Source organism: Dicentrarchus labrax, unplaced genomic scaffold, assembly GCF_905237075.1.
Source record: "Dicentrarchus labrax unplaced genomic scaffold, dlabrax2021, whole genome shotgun sequence".
Taxonomy (NCBI): Eukaryota; Metazoa; Chordata; class Actinopteri; family Moronidae; genus Dicentrarchus; species Dicentrarchus labrax.
In genome coordinates, this window is record NW_026136712.1 from 21,367,598 (window position 1) to 21,391,676 (window position 24,079).

Below are 24,079 nucleotides of genomic sequence, written 5' to 3' on the forward strand. Positions count from 1 at the left end.
GTGTAAAGTGATGCCAAGAAAATGATCCTGCTTTAGTCAGAGTCACCTTTTCCTTCATTACCAATTCATCCAGTGTGCAGCGAGCTTATGACTCATAGATTAGAGAGTGAGACAAACACTTGTCTCTTTCTGACAGTGGCAGATAGCAGCCAACCAAATCACGCTGCAAATAATACATTTTGTAATTCCCCTTGAAAACTGTTATTTATTCACCCCCACGCCCGCACCCGTCTCCCACGTTACACTGATATTATTTCTGTGTGTTTACAAACACTAGTTAGCATTACATAACGTGTCCGAGCATAAGTTGGTCTCATGCACTCTCTGAAAGGCTATGAATCATGTGACCTTACTCCAGCACTACTGTTCCTGGACCAGTGCCAGTCCTTTGCATCACTGATGCTGACTAGGCTGGATGCAGGCTGACTGTAAAACAGCATCAACACTATTCAGAGTTGACAGATCGGGTCCAGTTCATCTGAGGACTGGGTCACGGATGCAGAGTCACAGTGTGATTGTTGTAGTAGAAGTATTGGCAAATGGAAAATGGACTGCACTTACCCAGGTACACTGCTTCTGACCCGAGAGCAGAACAAAACACTCCACAATTACTCACCTGCACACACACACACAGCGATGGCAGTGGAAGTGCAGCTCAAGGCGCAGTTTGGGCTTCAGCGTTCTGTTAAGTCTGTTTGATTGTTAAAAAATATAAAAAAATACATAATACAGAGAATTGTATAAAAAAAAGCTAAAATTCTCAGGAAAGCTCGTCTCTGATCAATATTCACACACTTCCTGCAGTTATGGTAAAATACAAGACTCCAATAATGGCGTCAGTAAATCAGTAAATGTCTCTATGAGCTCTTTACGTCACCAGAGGAGATAAATACACACACATTGTTCAGTAAAGTGCTGCACGACCTGCTGTCAGTCTCTGGAGTTTTATTTCCTGAAGGTGGGTCAGTGTGGCGCCGATGATGTCACAGAAATGGACCAATCAATCAGTAGCCTGTCGGTCTGTGTGACATCATGAAATGGGCCTGGAAAACCCTTGAAAAATACCTGAATTTGATGTTTAAACTCACTGGTTGGTCCACACCAATATGAATACCCCTGAGTATTATCAATACTGTTGACTATTACTTGTCTGTAGATCAACGTATTGATTAATTAACTCGGGTTATTAGCCCTGTGAAGCACTCGTGGATGTGTTAATGACTTTAAGTAGTTATTTTTTATTCTCCTCCATTATCTTCGTAGCATTCTCAGTACCTGTAACATCGCTCCTGTTCGGTAGATGCCCTCTTATTGATGAGTCACAGCAGGATTTATCTTAATTCATCAGTCGGCTGCTGGCGGAGTAAATGTGGCAGCAGCCTGATTAGCGTGATTACTAATGCTATATGCATTTTGTTGCAGCTGGAGCGAAATAAAGCGTTTCCACCCAGCACACAGAGTGCCTGGTGTCATTCAGTTTTGCAATGTTAGTGATTTTCTGTACAAGACCTTACATTTTGTCGCCATCTAATTACACTATGATTATGGAAATGAGAAAGCGGTTAGAGAATGCTGCTTTTATGGAATAAAATAAATTATAAACCTGATAAAGTACATTACGGAGGAGCAGACGTATGCGGTGCGCACACTGTGACAATCTGCATGTTGATGTGAGCGCCGTCGACAGCGGGGCATTTCTGACACATTTGTCGTTTTGGTTGCCGTCAATCAAACACCCTGGGGCCTTTTGTTTACATGGATCGTATTTGTGTGTGTGTGTGTGTGTGTGTGTGTGATTGCTTTCCAGGCTGCCGGCGTGCGTGATTCGCGGCCGCCCGCTAACGTTTTGGAGGTCAGCCGTTCGTCTCTCTCTCGGGATCGGTCGGCGTCTTCGGATTGCGCCACAGCTCTGAAGCATTTTACAGCCTTATCAAACCCGCAGGCTTACTTTGAGTTTTATGTGTGTGAGGTTCATTCTGCCAGTGCCAAGGTGACTGACTAGGATGTGTGTGTCTGTGTGTGTCTGTGTGTGTGTGTGTGTGTGTGTGTGTGTGTGTGATAGAGAGCTTATTGAACCCCAGCCAGCAGAGCCAAGATTATTCCCTGATTGCAGACCACAAAAGCATGACCAGGATTACTGAAGTCCATCCGAGCCGGGGACAGAGTGTGGTTACGGATGAGATTGATTGGCAGATTTTTCCTCAGCTGGGGGGAAAGGCCGGTTTCAAATGGCGCCGCGGGACAAACCTTTTTTCCGGGGGGAGAGCACCTGCGATAGACGTCTCGTGACTTCAGGGGGTCTCGGAGGTGGAATGAAATGTCTGTATGTCTTCAGCACGGCTAGAGGATGGTGTCGATACGAGGCTGTTGCTAAGATACAAGATGGAAGATGATGGCACTGGAGTCATTAGTCTGCTGCGAGGCTGTCCGCAGGGTGTTGTTGTAAGAGGCCTATGGGTTATTATGTAGTAATATTGGTTTTTCAATTTGCATCGTCTCCAGGAGAAAGCTTTGTGCGTCATAAGCAATTACAGTGTTGTCTTCTTTTGTTGTTTCCTTTGCTGTATCTATTACTCTTGGCTGGTACCCTCTGACGCAGGGCTTTCACTTCCACTCCGCTCAGCTCCGCTTTGTTTTGCCTTCTCTTGCTGACATTTTGGGATTGATGCCAAAAGATAATCCTTTCGTGCTCAGTCCGTCAATAGGTTATCAAGTGCAACTTAGAACGCACTTAAGGGGGCAATTTGGAGTCTTTCCTGTCAATCTCGAAGGAGCCATCTATGAATTGCAGTGAAATGTTACAGTAAACTGCACTGGCTCTTGCAGTGTATAGATTTCTTTTAATGACTAGTTGCAGTTTCTTACTTTCCCGATAGCTTGTTTGCAGTCACAGGATTCAGATGAGATTCAGGCCTGAAGACAGGCCACTAAAATATGGGAAAAATACTGAAATAACTGGAAATTATTCTTACTCCCTTTAAAAACAGCGTTGCTTTGCATTAGCTTGAATTTGGTGTTTCAACACGTTCATTCAGATCCAAACTAATGTTGGTTGCTGCGGACCGAGACAGCGGTTGACCAGAAAATCCTGTGTTCTGTAAGGTAGAATCCCTGTTTTTGTCAAAGGAGTCTGGTTCCTTGAAGAGAGTATAGATGGATATAAACGTCGGAAAGGACTGTCTGATTAACGTAAAGTGGTGAAAATATTCTAAATATAGCGAATACTTAAACTGATACAGATTTTGCTCCACAGATTTACTCGGGAGATGTTTTTTTCAGCGTTTCTCGTTAATTTCTTGCGTTTTTCCTTCTTACGAACAACAACTTTTGGTACTCACTAAAAGCTCCTCATTGTGAGAGTTTGTGATACCGCTTCCAATGTAGAAAATCACTTCTCCATCTGCAGTCCACAGGAACGTGATGTGACGTCATGTTAAATTCAAGGGTAAATGTACAATGTCATCAGGGCTCATATATACTGTACTCTCAGAATCACTCCTGCACGAGGAATCACACTGAGTTATGTATTATTTATGGTCTATATGATGGGGAGACATACAGTAAACACAGTTTGAAAACAGCTATCCGATGAGTATCAGTTTCATAGTATTTATAGCGGATGCTTATTTGCAACACCCGTCACTAGAGAGGCTTTTATGAAGATGAGAAGTTGAGACAGTAAGACATAAAACACACATCGAAAACGAAGACTAAAAACAGTCTTACCTCAAAGCAGGACTTCAAAGATGCTTCCTACACTTTCAGCAAGGAGAAGCGTGACGTCGCTCTCGGCTGCAAAGTAGGAATAATGATGAAGGGAACCCCAGGATTTCTTACTGCAGCGGCCCAGGTTCGAATCTGTGGCCCTTTGGTGCATCTCATCCCCCCTTTGTTGTCAAATTTTGGCTGTAATAACAAAGTTTTAGAGTTTTTCTGACGGTGGCAGTTTGAAATATTAAGATATAAGATAACGAGCAAACAGCAACACCTTTATGTTTAGGCTTCATGTGTATGTACATGTAATAAAGCTGACTAAGCTATCTAGGTTACAGTTCAGTTACTGTCTTAAACACAGAATAGAAGATAATTGGACTCCAATCACATTGTTTAACAGTGCCTATAGTATTATCGCCACACTTTGCTTGTATATTATTAATAGTTAATGCACACACAGAAACTCTGTGGGGCCGTGGACACTTAACCCATCAATAACTGTCCAATTTCCAGTTCAACTACACTTTCTGTTAACTTGTGTGCCCTCCCGGGGTTGGTGGAAATTAATTATCTAGCTGGTTGTAGATAAATGGGAGCTGTAAGAGCGAGTTTGATTTATTACTGCCAAAATTCTTGGCTGTAACGGACCCAAATCATCACTGTTTCAAATCTCCATTTTCCCTGTTAAAAAGATTTTATAATAAGCTCATTATCATCAATAAAAATCTCTCCTCCAACTGAATGTGGAGGGAAAAAAATAAAGTTAATAAAATGATTTTACTCTTGGGCTTAAAAGTACGACCGAAAATAATTCAATCTGAAATTAAAAATGTCATTTTAACCCTTTAAGATCACATCCTCAGTTATATTGTTCCCATATTTCACAATTTATGCCCAAAAAACCTCAGTTTATTTGTATTTTTATATCAAAATCCAATAATTTTGTCTTCCTGTAAAACAAAATGTGACACATGCTTACGTAAGAATTATTTAACCGGTTTCAATCTTCAACTTTTAGCGACACAGAGCGAAGATTCATCAGTTAGCTGGCTAACAAACAGCAGGCTAGTTTGTGTAGCACTTTAAGATTGATTTCCTACTCTGAGAAATCTGTTGTTCTTCCATCCGTTCACAGAGGGAGATGGTCTACGCACCTCAGGACTCTCCACCTAACCGCCGCCTCAGCAACCCGCCGATGTCTTCCCAGCATTCATCATCCTCTGCCTCCCCTCAAGGCTCGCCGTCTCGCGCCCGCCTCCTCTACAGCGGCGGCAGGCCTTCTTCCTACGCGGGGCCGCCCCACCACACCCACTCCCTGCCGCACCCACACCCACACCCACACCCGCACTCCCAGTCCCACCACTCCTCTCCCCACCAGCAACCACAGCTCCACCAGCCCCACCACAGCCAGCAGGCCTTCTGTGCCTCCTCCAGCGCCATACTGGAGCGCAGGGACGTGAAGCCCGATGATGAAGTGGGGGGATCCAGGAGCATGGTGCTGCTGCGGGGAGACGAGCGTGGGGGAGGGGGGATCTACGCGGATCCCTACTCTCTGGGCCCAGACACGAGTCGGCTGAGCCTCGCAGGAGGTCCTCACTCCCCTCTACCGGCCAGAGCAGACCCCTACGGCTCCTTATACCGGCGTGGAGGAGGAGGAGGAGGAGGCGGAGGAGGGGGAGGAGGAGGTGCTGGATCCATGCGCTCACTCACCTCCTATACAGCAGCTGCGTTACAAGGAGAGCTGATGGAAAGCGGCGCTCTCTACAGACCAGGAGGACCGCTTTATAACGACGCCTACGCTGCGTCGATGTTGGCCATGGGGCTGCGGGTGCCGCCACCGTCCTCCCCGCAGAAGATACCCGACATGAGGGATTCCTACGCGGGCACCATGCCCAGTCGGGGCTCCCCCGGGAGGCAGAGTTTGCGAAGGGACTCTGTGACCTCTTCTGTGTTTGGGGACAGTCCCAAAGCTCGGGGCCAGGGTTCGGGGTTAGGTCTCACCTCAGAGCAGCTCTGCTTGATGGCCGGACCTGGAGGGGAGGGAGGCGGCACCGGAGGCTTCGGCTCGCCCCTGCTGGGAAATGAAACAGAGACCAGGTAGGACGGCCTCACCGCAGTATGCATGCTGTTCTACACGAGTACCACTGTGATACACATATTTTATTTATATGTATGGTCACAATTTACTGACTTTATGATCTATACTGCAGCCCGCCACCAGGGGGCAATGGTATGGCTTCACTTTTAGACAGCTGTCCTGTCGTCCATCTTTAATATATGTCGATGGGTCCAACTGAAAACAAACTTTATCGCTCATACTGATGTGAGACGGACATTAGTACGTCTGTTGACAGTTTCCTCGCCAAATAGGTGGAGCTGGTTGCTACTCGTCGGGCCCCACTAGGGGTCGCCAAAGCTTCACAGGGGGTCGAGAACCCTTCTTGATTTTAAGGCATGATAGAAAACTTAAAAACATACGCAGCAGGCCTATAACTTAATGTTTTATTCATTTCTGTGAAGAAAAGTACATTAAAAATTATTTTTTTAATAACACAAACTCAATTTTGTAAGTTAAAAAAACTTTAAACAAATTGATTTTGTGTAACTTAAATCTTTTTACGTAAACCGCCGCAAGATTTAAGTTAAAATAACTTCTCGTATTACAGTTTATTATTTAATATCGAAACTTTGATGACCTGAACACAGGCTGTATTAGAACAATCAGGGAGAAGAAAACACTGAATTGGTCAAAAAAAAGCCTATTAAGGATGTTTAATTGTTAAAAATAAAAATAAAAACATAATAGAGATAAAGGATTGCATAAAAAGTTCCTAAAAATAATCGAAAGAAATCTTGGCAATATCATTAAAATACACTGATTTCTGTATAAAAGCTGGTGCTACTGCTCTCTCGTACTACGTACCAGTAATGCTCAATGTTTAAAAGCTGTTATTAAAATAAGTGATTATCATCCATGAACTGTTTTATCAATACAACCATCCATCATAAAGCAAAATTATACAGCGCCACACTTACTTCCACCTACGAATGAGCTTTAAAAGGAGAGCACAGAGAGGGAGCGCTGGGACGGTTTTAAAGTATTCACTATACAAATACATCAGTGATCTGTTACAGTGCTCTGTGTATCTTTGGTGTGTGGATGCAGGGAGCGTATGGAGGCCATGGAGAAGCAGATAGCGAGTCTGACCGGGCTGCTGCAGAGAGTTCTGAGCAGAGCGCCGGAGGCCGAAAGCCCGTAAGACACACACACACACACACACACACACACACACACACACACATTAATACTGCATGTGAAAACACTCTCCACGTCGAGGCGAACGTGTCCATAACACATTTGCCTCGACAGAAATGAGGGTTGTATTTCCACCCAGTGCACCAAACGCCTTATACAACATTTGCTGTATAAACTGCTCTCAAAACTCAGAAAATAAGGAAAAATACATGAAGTAAAAGTTTATTTGAAGTTTCTGACAACATTATAGAAAGGACCCTAAAGAGATAGACCTTGTTGTTAGAGTAAAATCCTTTTTGTGTAACTACAAACAGCCGTTCAAAGCCACCAGACTAATTTTACCTCGCACACAACCCTGGAGCTGCTGGTCAAATGCAATCCGTTGGTTTGTTTGTGTTATTGTGGAATGTTGAGCAGTCTGAAAGGATTAGTTTGGATCTGAACTAACGTGTTGACCACTAACTCCCGAGTTCTGCGAGGTAAAAAGGATCACATTTTGCCGTTCGCAAAATGCCCAAAAACTCATGACAAACTCAGCGGACAAAACTATAGAGATTATATTGGTCCAACACACGGACGTCACAAAATGGCTTAACCACGCCACCCATAATCAGCCCCCAAGACACGTACGACTGATATCTATGAAGATTAGTACACACGTGTATCATAACCAGACAAGCAGACAAAGCCTGTTGCACCCAAACCCAACAGGAAGTCAGCCATTATGAATTTAAAAATAATTTGCGATGTATTTTAACAAATTCCTCCTAGATAATTGATCAGATCGACTTCAAATTTGATCTGTGGATTCTAAAGACTGTCACGATTAAAGGTCGTGCTCTTTGTGACCGTGCGTCTAATCCGTGGAGTGGCGTCGAATTTCAACGTTCCGCCATGAAACAGGAAGTTGTTGTAACTTCGGTGTACCATGGTGGCAACATAAAGTAGTGACATAACCCAGAGTGCACAACGTGATGATGTTAAAGACTGAGGCTTTAGCTTTCCGCCTCAAAGAGAAAGAATTATAGTTTTTATTTTTCATTGATTTTAATGCAAAATAACGGCCGCCTGCAGGAGGCACGTTCTTGGAGGGTTAAACAACAAAACATCTGTCAGTGATGTTGGAAACTGTTTATGATTCATGTCTGAAATCTTAATTTACTGCCCACAGTTTACTGTTGATCATGTAGGAAATCAGTGAACATCCACACACACACACACACACACACACACACACACACACACACAACACACACCAGGGGGTACATCGTGAATAAAGCTAAAGCAGCACATATATTTCCCACATTTTCCACCATATATCAATAGCTTCTCAGTAGCTAAGTCGATAGTGTGTTCTGGCTGTAAGTACTTTAACACTTGCCTCTTCCAGGGAGAAGATTGAGTCAGCCAGCGACTGCTCGGGAACTGACAGTAAGTGCTCACTACCCCAAAAAAAAATTTCCTATCACTGCCTGTCACTGCTCCCCACTGCTGCCTGTTTGATAGCCACATAAATTGGCTCTTCTTCCTCTCTTCTTCTGCTGCTATTTCATTTTCTCTGCATAATTCTTAAAGTGCCTCACATGTGATCGTAATGGCTGACTCTGCAAGCTTCTTCATACTGTGTGTGCCGGCTTTTGCTGCTGTGTAACTGGTGCTCATGCTTCTTGTTTTAGCTGGACGAACTAAAAAAAAGAAAGGTAGCTATGTGTTCCTGAAGTGTACCTGTCCCCCCCTACCCCCCTTTATCCTTTATTTGGATCCCTGTGAGCTTCCTGAAATGTGTGTGTGTGTGTGTGTGTGTTGAAGGACTTACCTCCCTCTCAGCCGTGTCCTTCACTGTCCTCTTGTTTTCTGTCTTTTTCAGTAAGAAATCATTTTGAGTTGCATTAATTCTGAAACAAAAACACAAATGTGTTGTCAAAGTTATTATTTTTATTTGCTCTGAGTGGATCATTTTCTGGTTGCCAGACATTGTCAGCGCTCTTAAAACATAATTTGCTGTGTCCACACCTCTTCCATAATGAAATATAAAACTGCTGCAGCCTCATGATGAAACTGTGTGTTTTGAAAGCTGAAAAAAGGGTTGATTGATTTCTTTTGATAGTGTTCGCTTTGAGCTGCTGTTTCTCAGAGATCTTGTGATTTAAATTAGTTTTCTCTTGTTATCTGATTGTGGAAATATTTGATCTTATGTGATATTATAGATAAGCAAGTATATTTTGAATCTGCATCAACTTAAAATTTAGTTGAATTGGACTTTTGGTAATATGTCTTGTTTGTTGAGCATTAATTTCTCCAACTGTGACTTCAGCCCCTTCCTATCTTTCTCATATTCTTATCTGTCTGCCAGAATGTCGGCCGGTAATCGTCAAATAGACTCTTATCTGACTCTCTTTGTGTAGTTAAAATCAGGACTTATTCATCTGAACTGGTGAGGCTGCAGAATATTTGGGTAGCTGTGAAGCGACTCAGAGGTGTTGCTCACTGTGCCTGTCAGACGCTGCTCTAAAGCTGTCTTGAATCTTGGTTAAAAACAAGTCACAGTGGCTTCAGATCTCCTGGCCGGAGTTTCTAGGACACACACTGCAGCTACAGTAGGAAGTCGTCACCTCGTCTGCAGAGGTGTTGGCACTGAGGTGTTACTTTCTGCAAATGTGCCGGTCTGGTGGTGTCACAGGAGCCCAAAGTTCTTTATTCGGCCTTTAAATGCAACTCTTCAACCTGTTATCGATCGATTGTCTCGTAGTTATTTTCCCTGTGTGTCGTTCTGCATGATGCGTGTGACTCAACACCCTAATTACTGTCAGAGCATATTTCATCGTCATTTCAAAGGATTATCTGAGGGCTGTCTGGGGACTTTTATAATAAGAGATTTAATGGAAACACTGTTTTTCACTACCGACCCCGTCTGTCCCCGAAGCCCTCCCATGCTGTTTGTCATTGTTAAGTCTACGTGAGACTGTAATCTCCACCTTTGACCCTCAGCACAGATAGAACTTGTCCTGAATTGCTGCTGCCAAATCCTGGAACAACCAATCTTGTGTTTCCAGTCAGTCAAATTGTTTTTCTACTGAATGGACATTTGAGGTCACAAGAGTCAAACGTTTGGGGATTTGGCTGCCAGAGATTCTCTGAATTCTTCTTCAGTTTCTCTCTTGAGCGTTCATTTAAAACCCTTTGTTGTGCTAACAGTGTTCTGGGACAACTTCTATTAGTTCTAAAAACCAAACTAAAAGAAAACAGTCCATGACTTTAAATACTGATTTTTGCTGGGCAGCTTTGACGCCATCTGCTCCCTTGGCCCTGATGCCACCTCCGCCCTCGGGGGCCAACCAGCCTGTGACAGTGTCCCGCCTGCAGATGCAGCTCCACCTACAAGGCCTGCAGCAGAACACCAATGCACTGCGCAAACAACTGTCGCAACTACGCAACATGCAGGTGTGTGTATGAGTTTATTCAGTCAGACAGTCCTGCAATAACAATCCTCTCTTAATGAAGGTTATAATGTAAAGAGGTTTTGATTTAACTTTAAAGCCATTTTGTTGCAGGTCTAAAAGGTGTTTCTAATATTTCCACAACATGGTACTGCTCGACTCTACTCGCCTTTGGTTCCTCTACTTCATTTTCCACTGTAGATAGTACTTTGGATAGTGTCCCCTCAACATAACAGTCGGGAAACAACCAGGAAACGACTGAGCTTTACTTCAGTCTTGAGAAGCGACAGCCTGACAAATTTCAACCTGCACTGTACATTTACTGCAAGATACAACTTCACTTCTCTCTTTTTCCTCTGCACTGCTCGTATTCACCGACACTCTCTCTTTCACTCATTCACACACTAACTACCCACACGAAAATGAGCTGTTACTCTTACACCAGAGAATCTGAAGCGAAGGTGTTCCTGACACGTCTGCGCTTCGTCAGTTGACCACCAGGGTTTTGCGTTCGCTATTCATGGTAGCTGGTAGTTATTTAGAAATGCATGGGGATCCATGCGATCCATCCGACTCTGAGCCCAGAAGTGGGACAACTGCCTTCAGCTACAGCCCTGATCCAAAATAGGGCTTCCCTTCCCGACATAAATCCTGAAAAGACAAACATGACTCCTTCCTGAATACGATTGGAGCTATGCACACAAAAGCAGACAGACAAAAACTCTGTCCCGGTTAGGATTAGAGTGTTTCCAAAAATCTGACTTAAATTACAGCTCCTGCCTTTGTTGCAACGTTTCGGAAGACTGCTTGTCCTTCATCAGGCAAAGGTGGACTGAGATCTGGGCTTTTCTTAGGTTCATTATTTTTGAGCACTTCTTTGGCTTATTCACTGATTTTAATTTTCCTAATATGCCAAAATTAGTTTAGGGTTAGAATAGTGAATTCTGGGTTATGATTATCCATCCCGGACTTTCACACGGCAAGTTCACTAACAGCCATCCCAAATCCAAGCCTTAGGGTTAGTCCAGGATGTCCTGTAACCAGTCAGTGGTATTCAGCGTCAGCTCAGCTTGCTTGGAACCTCGACTGACGTGGTACCAATAAAAGCACCAGGTACTACCCACAATGGAAGACTAATGGAGTATAGTGGAGTCGAGCGGTATCATGCAGCGGAAATAAGGCTTAAAATGGACGTGATGGGTCAATAAAATTAACCATGTTTCTTGGTGTCCCAGCTGGAGAACCAGGACTCGGTCTTGTCCCTGCTGAGGCAGACGGAGTCGGAGCTGAGCCTCATGATGCTGGACGCCATGCGCACACAGGAGGACCCGCTCCAGAGACAGCGCCTCCTGGTGGAGGAGGAGAGGCTCAAGTACCTCAACCAGGAGGAGCTGCTCATCCAGCAGCTGCAGTGAGTTCAGAGCACCATTGATTTATGCAGCAAGCACAATAAATAAAGGGTTCTTGGTTGGTGTCGGGGAACACACAGGGACAGCAGGACCTCACACACACTGAGAGCTGAATATCGGCCAACATCTGTCTGAAGCACTGAAAATCAAGAACTGTAAAGTACCAAAAGCTGTCTGTGAAAGTCTGGTCCATTCTGATCAGATTCTTATTTAAATCAAATATTTGCCAGTTTTTACCTATCTTAGGTAGAGAAAGTCCTTGTACAGCTGTTAGTCATTGGACAGTGTTTAATGTGAGTTCATTGAGATACAAGATAACAGAAAGAACTGTTGTGGTACCAACATTCAGGTATAGTCACTAGAATCAGGGAGGTTATCAGAGGGGGCGGCCAATCAGATTTCAGGGGTGTCGCTGGCCAAAAATCTGATTGGCCACCCTGTTATCATTACCTTTTCCACTCCACACTGTATTTCAGAAGCTGTAGCGAGCTCCGTTTTAAAGCTAGTGAAGATACCGGTATCATATGAAACCTGAAACCCAACGCATCCATCGGGGACAAATAACGCTCCAAAGGAAAAACTGGTATGGTCATTTTCAAAGGGATCCCTTAAACTGTGACCTCAAGATGTCTGAATGAAAATGGGTTCTACAGGTACATCATGAGTCTCCCCTTTGCAGACATGTCCACTTTATTCTAATCTCATGCAGTTTTAAGCATGTGGTATAAATGTGTTATTTGAATATTTGTGCATTCTGGGATCCATAAACAGTGTTGGAATTGGGAATGGAAAGCTCAGACACATACTTCATGCCACCCGCTGCATAAGTCAGTGCACCTCTTGTGCCACCTCCAGTTTAAAAAGTCTGGAAACGACTACAACTGAACAATATCAAATGATCCCCAGTCCTACATATGACAAATAGAAAGCTTGACATTTTCCTGATTAACGTTTTGTGACATTAGGTCATGTGAATGATGTGATGTGAATGTGGTCGCCCACAGTGATCTGGAGAAGTCGGTGGAGGAGCTGCAGAGGAACTCATCAGTCAACCACGGCCTGGTGACCGAGCAGGATGTGGAGCAGAAGAGCAAAGAGCTGAGGATGCTGGGAGAGACGCTCACTGAGCTCAAAAGTAAGTGTTGTTATGACCTTCTTTGTGTGTTTGAAGATTACTGTGAATTCTGGGGCTTTTCTGGTGTTTCCTTTAGTCATTTTGCTAGTTTGTTCGGCAGTCAATATACTTCCCCCTGAGCCGCAGACACTTAGTGGCTTTCACCGTCTGTCTCGGTGCTTTCACCCTTAAATTGCAACAGATTCTAGGGAAGCTGCTTTCAACTCTCACTTTCCCACGCTGCTGTTTCACCGCTGCTGCAGCCTCATTATACATGAGCATGTTTGTGCCTTTAAAGCATAAGTCTGGTGCTGTTCTCTCTGTGTGTTATTGTCAACAAATCCCATGAAAACACTAAAACTACAAACTTATCAGCCTTTTGTACATATTGTACATTACTGGTTAGTTACTATTCGACCTTAAACCCATAGAATATCTGACACTGGTCTAGAGGTAAAACTGGTTTATATTTTCAGACCTGGTCTCATTGTCTTGATTATGTAGGACCTAGAATGTCTGATATTTTCTTCGGTACTTCCTAGACCAAGCAGAGATGATAATCCATCATGCTTGTGAACTAAAACTGTTTTGAGGTAGATGTTAATGTAAATATGTATACTGTATATGTAAATAGGATGTGATGCATAATTAACACTGAAGGTATGTTTCCCAAAAAAAAGAAAAAAAGATGTTCTACAAAGTCACAGATGAATATTTATGAATCTTCTCAGACTTTTAATTGGTATTTCAGGTTTAACCTCTTGTCCTGCCGCACTGACCCGTGTACTTCCACTCTCCATCTTGAATATTAATGAGCCTCATTATAATAACATGTACACTGACCGCTGCTAGTTAGCATGTCCACCTAGCGCCTGCGATTGCAACACTCTGCTTTGATTCGGCGTTTGAGTGGCAGGCGGACATTTTTCAGGACATCTGAGCATCCACATTCTGGCAGCGAATCGACACACACATCCACCCACAGACGAGCACAGACTTTGTTTTTGTCACTGCACGTCCGGCATGCCCTTCTCTCTCATTTGGCCGACCTCCACCGAATCCTCCTTCTTGGATATGACAGGAAAATCCAGGGGCTTCAAATAGCTGCGACAGAAACAGCATCCTGTCCTCCCTTCCTGTAATCTCCCCTCCCTCCCTCTCTCTCCACCTCCATTCTTCCAAACATCATTATCTGAACACATCCCTCTGACTTTCTCTCTTCATCCACCTGTCTTTCCCTGCCTATCAACCCCCCCCGGCACTCTTTCTTATCCCCTTCCTCTCCCTCGCTCCCGCCCGTGCAGACCAGTTCCCCAGCCTGCAGAGTAAGATGCGAGTGGTACTGAGGGTGGAGGTGGAGGCTGTTAAGTTCCTGAAAGAGGAGCCGCACCGCCTGGACGCCCTCCTGAAGCGCTGCAACACCATGACTGATGCGCTCAGCACGCTCCGCAGGTACACATATCAAACACTCCTCAGATAATGCCTTACTTTCTTATTAAACCAGGTCAGCTCACATTTTATCCTCTTGTAGATGCTGTTATTGTGATTTTCTGTTGTTAGAGTCAACACTGCTTGCACCAAAACCTCTTAAACACTGAATAACACAGCTGGGGGTTGTTCAAAATGTACTAGTTTATCCGAAGTCATGATTCCTTACAGTGAGAAATATGTTTTTACACTATAAAAAAGATATGCACACATTCATATATTTACACTTTAATCTGCATACACTCAAATAGACATGGAGTTAAAGTAAACAAAAGCTTGTGCAAGAGAAGAAGCTCTCCTAAAGACTAACAGAAATACAGTAAATAAAGATAATGAAGGATGAACATGTTTCTCTACATTTGACTTTGTCTTTCATCTAAAGTAAATATCCTCATGTTTAAAATTAGTCTGGAAAAGGTTTTTTGGTGATGTTCAAAGTCAGATAAAATCATTTCTGACTTATTAACGTAACATCAAATACTAAATAATCATCTGTCAGTGCTGAAGGGAGAGGGTGCTGTCTGAATGCTGAGTACATCAGAGGAGGATTGATAGTGAGATGTTCTGGTCAGAGAGAGCTCATCAGACAGCAACCGAGACGAGCATCATTTCATCAAAGCTGGTTGTTAACAAGGTTGTTGAGAATCCACTTTATGTTGCCCTCTGTGTCTGTTCTGGTGCAGACACCATATCATAGAGTTTATAAAGAGAGATAAAATGAAAGCAACAAGAACCCTGTTTTAATCTAACACTCTCAAACACAAGCAGTTCAGCCTCAATCAAATCTAAATCAGGAAGTCTCTGATGGAAGAATCGTATATTATCGGTACGTTACTTTGAGAACAAACACACAGCGAGGTGCACAGCTTCAGTTCAAGCTCATTCCAATTAAATCACATCACACAGTCCTTCTCCAATCTGCTTTATTCACCCAATGTTTTGAAGATTTCTTGGCGCTTGATAATCGTGGTTACTCGATGTTATGGACACATTTCAGTCCAAACTGAAACAACCATTGCAGAAAAAACATTTGTGACCACATGTAGATGTCGTGGTTTTGGAACATTGTTGTGGTGTAATGTGTGAAGCCCATGTAAACTCCCATGTGAAACATGAAAAGTAACAAAAGATAGATAAATAAATGATAATAAATTAAACAACAATCGATAAAAACTTGAACAAGGACTCTCCCACAACCCCAAACCACAAACACTATATCTCTGTGATAGTGTGTCAAAACAAAGTACTGAGTATACTAAACTAAAACTTAAGGTATCAATAAGAAAACACAAATATAATAATAAATATTAAAGTAATAGCAACTTCCCAAAATGGACCAGTTTGCTCTGCTGGTGATGTTTTGATGTCACATTGGGAATCTGAGAAACATTTTTCACATTTTAAAAAGACTAAATGATAAAAAAAATGGATAATTGTGAAAACACTCTGGTGGCTGATGAGTTCCCTCCCCTCATCTCCTGTCATCACTCTACTATTGAATCTCTACTTAAGCCTAAAATGTTTTTAAAATCTCTAATAAGATAAAATAATATGTTGTTTGATTTGACAAAGCATCATTTTTGTGCATTTAATCTCCTTTTTCCTGTAGTTTCCAGATTGCCTCTCTAACACAGTCTAGGACCTTCATGGTGTCCTGTGTGTATTGTAGTCTCTTGTATCCCTCCTATATGTACAGACAAGTCACGGAAGGCGTGTGGAAGGGCCCCGAGGACCTCTCCAGCCAATCGCAGAAGAGAGCCGAGGACGTGAGCCGCAGCTCTGACCTGGATATCCTGAACAGTCCTCCGCTCAGCCTCACCGACCTGAGCACCAGCGCCGGCCTGGCCAACTGGATGCCCGTGTCCGCCGGCGACGCGGACTCCTTGGGCCCCGAGCAGGACATCCAGCCCTCGATGAGCTTCAGAAACCGGGTTCTTGATGAGCTGCCGAGTCGGCGTCCCGGCGATAAGTCCGTGTCGGCAGAAGTCAGACTGGTAATCAGATTTTAGACCAAACAACTGTGCACAGTCTAACACTTTATCCTCATTATTATATGCACCCAGGTGGCAAAATTATATTTAAAATTGCATCTGAAGGTTTAATTAACTTTCCTACTGAGACTCTGAGCGCAGCAGCAGCAGTCGGTGATGTTATATTTTTCCAGGCCTGTTAGTTAGCAGTTTGCGTGCTGCAGCTCATCGTTTGTCTATATCTGTATATATGTCAGGCGGCAGAGCGGGACTGGGAGGAGAAGCGTGCCAGCCTGACCCAGTTCAGCGCCCAGGACATCAATCGCTTGCTGGAAGAGACCCAGGCCGAGCTGATGAAGGCCATCCCGGACCTCGACTTCGCTGCCAAGCACATCAACAAGCCGGCGGTGCCCCCCAAGCCCCAGATCACCATCCCAATAACCTCCACCACGGTTACTTCCCCAGCAGCTGGGACAACCGGGAGCACGGCCACCACCACCTCAACCACCACGCCCAGTGGGGACCAGCAGCCTGGAAAAGTGCAGCTGGCTGCCCAGAAGCTGAACAGTATGGAGGGGGCCGGTTCGCATCGAGGGTCGGGTGAGTTCTTTTTTTTTCTCAACCATCTGTGCAGTAAATTCTGTTTATTTACCTCGATGTGAAGTCGTGTTAAGAGCAGCTTTTACGGGTGATGTAAGTGTTGTCCTCTGTTTGCAGTGGATCTCAATGTGGCCAGGTATCGTACAGAGAAACCCTCCAAGTCTCCGCCCCCACCTCCACCTCGCCGAAGCTTCCCGTCGGCACACGGCCTCACCACCAACCGCACTGGAGAGGTCATCGTCACCACCAAGAACCTGAAGGTGAGATACTTTCAGGACCGATTTAGGAAGTTAATCTCTGACCTCTAAAGTAGTTTTAAATGTCAGGACTCAGGTCCATTATGAGCATTTCATTGGTATTTTTCAACCTGGACTTTTCCCAGGTTTGGTCGAGTATTGAGTGAGGCCTCAAGATATCTGAATGAAAATGGGCTCTATGGGAACCCACAAGTCTCCCCTTTACAGACTCTTTATGCTAATTCCAGTTGCAGTGTTTGCATACGTTACTTTTGCCGAGTATATTTGAATATTTCTGCGTACAGGGACTATATACAGTGTTGGAATCTAACAAAGTCTTGTTGTGAAGTCTTTGGAGAGGTGAGGTGACCCGTTGCAGGAAGACAACAGTGGAAACGTGCAAGAGTTTCTTGCCAGGGTTCCCAGGCGTCCTGGAAAACCTGGAAATTGATTCAAATGACCAAACATCAACATTAACAATTCAAGTTAAATGAAACAAAGTGGTTTCTTATTTATAACATTATATTCTGAATATGATCATAAGTGGGATAAGACTCAAAACAACTCACGTATCACTTAAACCAAAGATATAATGAAAATGATCTGAAAGTCAAAGTAAGGATGTTCTACAGGCTCCCGATCATTTTTTATTAATATACCCCACATTTAGGTGTTTGGAATAAAGCCGTGTTTGCTCCTGGAATCATATCTTGCCTCATGATTAAAACACTGAGTGGGTTTTCGCCTTGTGAGCGACTGAACAAACAGCAGGCAGTTTTAATTAATGTGACAGCGAGTGTCACTGAGTGAGTTTTCAACAACAGCTGTTTTAGCTTTTAATTCAGTGACATTTTGCAGGTGAACCGCCCACTATAGCGCTGCTGCTGCTTCAAAGCTTTGGTTTTTCTTTTTGTTAAAGTTTATTGAATCTAAATCTGGTGCAGACCTTCCTGCAACAGCTGATCCAAAATATTATCAGAAGCCATTTTAAGGATTTCAGGCGAGCCTGTAGGCGGGCGCGGCGGTGTTGTATGTGGGGATTCTGTGAGACAAGTCGGATCCTGACCCACATATTAAAAAACCTGCTCTCATATGTACAACAGAGGGAGATTCCTGTTGGCTGGGGGGCAGTTTTAGGTTCGGTTCTCAGGCACGAAAGAGCTGCTGCTGCTACTCTAAAGCCTCCCTGATCTCTCTCTGTGGAGATCCCCGCTGAGTGGAATTCAATTTTGTCTCCAGAACAAACTGAATTCATCAAGGCGCTGATTCAACAAGGTGATGAAAACCTTCCTCCGGGACCTCGGCCCCCGTTCTGATCGAACAGCATCAAGTAGTTCCTTCCTTCCATTCGTCACACGGAAGTTCAGTTTGAGGTCTGTGAGACGTGCTGAATAACCAAGCTTTAGTTTGACTTGAATTGTGGATTAGTTCTTAACTCTTGGAAATGTCACCAATTGGCACTTTCTGTAGATTGCTTCCATGTTGTTTTATTATCTTTATTTCCTGGTTCAGAAACTAGTTTCAAGCCTCCAACTGGGCGTCTCCCTCTACGTGTGATTGACAGTCATTAGACTAGTTAGTGCTGACTGGAGGGGACTATCATATAGGGAATATTAACAGGTGAAACATACATTTGGAGGATTTTTCAGCATAAAATTTGATTTTTTTTAGGAGTTTATTCCAAGATTTGTGTGCAGTTCAGATTTCAGGCTGGATACCGATACAATTTTTTAGGTTTGTTGAAGAGATCTGAGTATTGATATTCGGGTTCAGTGTTCGGCACAAACAATGTTGTCACAGGGTTCCCACTGGGAAAATCTGGAAATGTAGAGACTAGTTTTCCAGTCATGGAAACAACTAGAAATTAAAATGACCATATCCTGGAAATAATCTGTGTTCTCTTGAAAGAATGTTTATTGTATTTTAGCCCCTCACTGAGACACTTAATTATTAAAAACATTAGCAATAACACTGAAGCTAAGGTCATACTTAGGCCTACCTGTACATTATATGTCCTGAATTGTTAAGAAAAACTGGAAAATGTCCTGGTAAAGTGTTAAAAAGAGTGGGAACCCTGCATCAGTTCTCAGCCGTCACCGTTACACAGTGTGCCATGTGTGTGCGTTGCCATAACAACCTACCAAACAAGGTTAGTTTTTTTCACATCCTGGGAAAATCCTGATGCATTTTGGGTGTTTACTCTGTGGCTCATCACTCACTCCAAACTTTGGCCGTCGCTCACCGAGCTCTCCGTATTACTCCTGGCGCCCCCGGCAACCAGTCGGTTCATTGTCCTGTGACCTTTACCGTCACTGAAGCCGGAGGACGCCACTGATGGCGTTGTTTGTTGCTGCTGTAGAACCGCTGTTGATCCTCTCCAATAAGCTGTCAGATGCTCCTGAACAGAGACTGTGTGGAGGTTCATGTTTAACCTGCTTCTGTTGCATTAGAGCTCCAGCTATTTTCATTACTGATTTCATCCTCAATATGTGAGTCTTTGCTTCAGTTCGCAGCACTGTGGGTTGCTGTGGACTTTCTGTAGGGGGAGGCTAAAGGGAAATGCTGTGAGCTAAACACAGATCAACTCCATTTGAAGAAAGTCTCTGGTATAAATAAACAGACTTAGTATAATTTCAGCTTGACTAGATTTGCCTCATGAAAGTAAGTATGCTATAATTACCGTGTATGCCACTAGCAATGGTTATTTATGTTCTAAAAGACAATTTATTTCAACAATATATTGTTCCCTGGACTGGGAAACAAGAAAACCCACCCCATTAATCTTGCCTATGCAGAACATAGAACACTATCCTTAATGTAGACCGCTGGAAGTATTAAAATTCATGAGTTATTAAACTATGAATTTACGTTTTGTTCAATAAAATGACAGAAAATAGTAAAAAAATACTCATCGCAGTTTCCTAAAGCCAAAGGTGACACCAAGTCTGTATTTCTGAATGTGCTTTTATAGTCCGTCATCTGTTAAAAATGCGTTTTATTATTCTATTTGTTACAAAAATTCACACTACGAGACGGCCGTCGTCAGGCAACGAGGAGGATTTTCTGGTCCTTTCACTTTTTGAAAGTAGAGAAATAAAATATTGGGTCCATCCGAGTCTGAGAGGATGTCAAGAGCGTGGAGAGTTTCACCTGCTGAAGGAGCTGTCTGCTCTTGTACAGCCTGACACTGCTGTCACTCTGTCTCTCATTTCCTCCCATACTGGAGGTTCCTCCGCAGGCTGTCTCCTCTCTCTGCCTGCATCGCGGCTTTCAGTGGCACTCAGAGATCTGACTGTGGCGTACAGTGTGCTGACTACTAAACAGAGAAATGAATAATGGCGACTGGGCACACAGGAAGAGAAAGATAGAGTCTTTCTCTGGTCTTTGAGTTAAAGTGAGGTTTATGATCACGATGCCAGTATCTTTATTAAAGTGAATTACTGATGAATCGCCCTACATACATCAATACTTGTACATAATACCCACACTCTTAGAGCTGAAAGGGGCCATCTGTGCGGACTGAATCTGGAAAAAGGAGTCTGTTTTATTTCAGTGTGTGGTCTTGGAGTGACCATCAATCTTTCCTCCCTCATCTCACCGAATTAATTCAGTTAATTAATATCTGTGCTTGTTTAACCTCTGTGGTTGGTGTGTGGTTGATGTATGGTTGATTAGCTCTCATCCTGTATAATGTGCAATGTGTTGTTTTGTAATATTTAGTTGGTTTGTATGAAATTGGCACTCAGATGTGAAACGATGCTGCCTTATTGGCCAGTTCAGCATTGGAAAAGAGATTTTATCTCAACAGGTTCAATAAAATGAGAATAAATATCAATCATCAATAACAATACACACGATCTATGACGGTGGTTCATTGAGTAAACTGATGAGTTGAAATGATTAACTGCAGGACGTTTGTGTAAAACGAGTTGTGAGCAGATTATTTGAGGGATTCACAAGGTGCTCCACTCCACAGCGGTTTTAACGTCTTCATTTCTCCTTTAAGATGGAAGAAGATGGTGACATGCCTAAAACTCTGGTGAAGCTGAGGCGGACCCCCTCCGACACCCCGCGACCTGCCTCGACCCCGCCCGTGATCGCAGCGTCTGCCATTCAAGACGAGGACGACGAGGAAAAGATAATTGCCGAGCTGGAGGTAGGACAGTGCAGATCGCTGATGTCTTGTGCAGATATTCATATTTGTGTTTTGCCCGTATGAGTGTGATAACATGTCTCTGCCACGCTCTCCCACACAACAACAACCACGGATCAAAGATATTTCAGCCTGTAAACGATTGTAATAAACAGTACAGCACCCTCCCAAAGGCCACGCCCACTCCGCCATGCACCTTCGGGTCCTTGGGCAGAAAGGTAAAAAACAGCCCTCTCCGTCTGCAACGCCTGTGCTTCTACTTCTACTGACTGCCCTTCACTGGCATTTATTCTCTACTTTACTCAAACCTTCACAACCACTAACACGCAAAGAGCCGACGCCTCTGTTCAGGGTAGAAAACAGATTATAAACTGGGCTGGTTCAATCAGATACAGCAAAGATACACACATTCATTCGTTCTAACGTGGTAGAGCTGCAACGACTGATTGATTAATTGATTAGTTGTCAATTTTTAAATTAATCACCAACTATTTTGATAATTAATAATTTTTTAAGAAAAAAAGTCAATATTCTCAGATTTTAGCTTCTCAAATGTGAATATATTTCTTTAGTTCTTTATGACAGTAAACTGGATATAATGTGTTTGAGGACATCCCCTTGGCTGTTTGGGAACAGTGATCAACATTTTTCACCATTTTCTGTCATTTTATGGACCAAACAACTCCTCAGTCATTCCCGAAAATGAACACTTCACCAATCGCTAAGAAAATGAATTGTTAGTTGCTGTAACATCACAAAATAAGACTTTAACACATATATAGAACCAGAAGGATGTCAGTTACAACATTATATTTACTTTTACAGTATATGAATAACATTGAATAACAACCTCCACTAGGGGTCGCCAAAGCTTCACGAGGGGTCGCGAGGCCTTCTTGGTTTTAAGGGGTGTTAGAAAACTTTAGAAATATGCACAGTAGGCCTCAATCTCAGCATTTTGTTCATTTCAGCAGAAGAAAGAGAACCTATTGATCGTTTTATTAGACGTGGTGGCCTGCAGTGTGGTTTCCGTTCTATCTGCTCTGCTGAACGTCTCTTTCTAACCCTGTTAACACTTCCTGCTTCCTGTGAGTTCTGCACATAGCGTGATCTTTGTTTGTGAACCTGGAGCTCTTTTCTCGTCCTCAGCAGTGCTTTGTAAACATGCAACCTTCTAATTGACGGTGTGATGCGCAGTGAGTCACTGATTGAAGCAGATGATGTATTTTAGTGCGAGCGCTGAGTGCACTTCCTGACAGCTCTGGTGACACATTTAGCTGAGTAAAGAGGTCTTGTTTTTGTTGGAATTATCGCACGACGGCGGCGAGAAGGTAGCTGTCAAAATAAAGGACGACGAGGGGGAGGGAGGGCGAGGGCGGCAGAGGATTTCAGGTTCAGCGCTGCAGACAGAAATGTTTCTCTGAAAGAAACTATTTTCTCACATGCAGGTGTTTTTAAATTCAGATTTAATTCACTGAAGGCGTCGGGCTCTCGCTGCTATGTTTAAAAAACTCTTGCCAGCAGTGATTAATGTCAGCAGAGTGAAACACAGTCATTAAAACAATATTTCCCATGGTAGAGCATTTTCATTCTCAGTGTGCGTGCTGCTCCTGAAAGGTTCAGAAACAAAGCTGGACACGTTTGGGACCCTGTAGAACAATTCTTTACTGTGTTTATTTTCTTTTATTAACACAGGCGACTGTACGTATATCACACAAGACGAAACACAACAAAAATAACGTAATAGGGTAAACTCACGAGAGAAAAACTAAACAGAAACAAAAAACTAAAAGGACAAAAGGGACAGGAGTACACAAAGTTAATAGGATCCATTCAATTATTCAAATAATTAGACCGTACCGATACATTTAGGGAACTGAAATATGCCAAGTTCACTAAACATATTTCACTATTCTACCTTTATTTTTTCCAAACGATATTGGCTTTGCAATGTATTTTTAAAGAAACTTAAATTCAGACTTTGTTTATTTGCACAGTAAATAAAAAATCTAATTTTCAAATTTCAATAATCAAAACACAATGACAAACAGATCCAAGAGGCTGACTGTGTGAAGAAAAGAGAGAAAGAACAAACATGGGAACCCACTGGTGTTTACAGTTCCGTCTTTGTGTCTGTATTGTCCTCTGGTTTATCCAGATCCAGATCCAGATCCAGACCGGAGAGCGTCCTCGTTGTTTGCAGTTAATTCCTCTCATTTTCTGGGAAAGGTCTCCCCCTCATTCCTCAGGGACGACACATAGACAGATATAAACAATGTCCATCCATTGTTTAAGACCGGGGGGCTCCTTTCTCTATCACATTTTACTTATTGCCTTTTTTGCCGACAACCAGCAGAATCAATTCCAGAAGCAATATCTTACTGATTGTAGGAATCTCATAACCTAAAGTATCTCTCAGGGTGTCAGAGAATATTCTAGACCACAAGATTCCCAAACACATTTTTAAAACAACTCTGGGTAAAAGTTTACTAAAGTAGTGTGGATTGAATTCCAGATTTCAAGTTCAAGACCTCTATTTGTCCCTGAGGGGCAACTGGTTCTTCTGCAGTCGCAGTAAAAGATACAGCACACACATAGACACACACACACACACACACACACACACACACACACACACACACACACACACACAAACACACACTGAAAAAACACATAAATACTGGAGTTAAAGGTCAAATACA

At 43.2% G+C, this 24,079-nt stretch overlaps 1 protein-coding gene across 8 annotated transcripts in view; it reads left to right on the forward strand.

Annotated features, from left to right (window-relative positions):
- Positions 1 to 24,079, forward strand: part of srcin1b (SRC kinase signaling inhibitor 1b) — a 103,741-nt gene that overhangs the window by 68,501 nt on the left and 11,161 nt on the right. For all 8 annotated transcript variants that reach the window (XM_051417881.1, XM_051417877.1, XM_051417878.1 and 5 more), the window contains 13 exons: positions 4,850 to 5,811; positions 6,881 to 6,970; positions 8,361 to 8,401; positions 8,647 to 8,670; positions 10,251 to 10,411; positions 11,643 to 11,818; positions 12,821 to 12,951; positions 14,235 to 14,382; positions 16,088 to 16,412; positions 16,646 to 16,988; positions 17,106 to 17,248; positions 21,231 to 21,380; positions 21,500 to 21,595. In XM_051417881.1, coding sequence (XP_051273841.1) covers positions 4,850 to 5,811; positions 6,881 to 6,970; positions 8,361 to 8,401; positions 8,647 to 8,670; positions 10,251 to 10,411; positions 11,643 to 11,818; positions 12,821 to 12,951; positions 14,235 to 14,382; positions 16,088 to 16,412; positions 16,646 to 16,988; positions 17,106 to 17,248; positions 21,231 to 21,380; positions 21,500 to 21,595 — 2,790 coding nt within the window. The remainder of the gene's footprint in view (positions 1 to 4,849; positions 5,812 to 6,880; positions 6,971 to 8,360; positions 8,402 to 8,646; positions 8,671 to 10,250; positions 10,412 to 11,642; positions 11,819 to 12,820; positions 12,952 to 14,234; positions 14,383 to 16,087; positions 16,413 to 16,645; positions 16,989 to 17,105; positions 17,249 to 21,230; positions 21,381 to 21,499; positions 21,596 to 24,079) is intronic.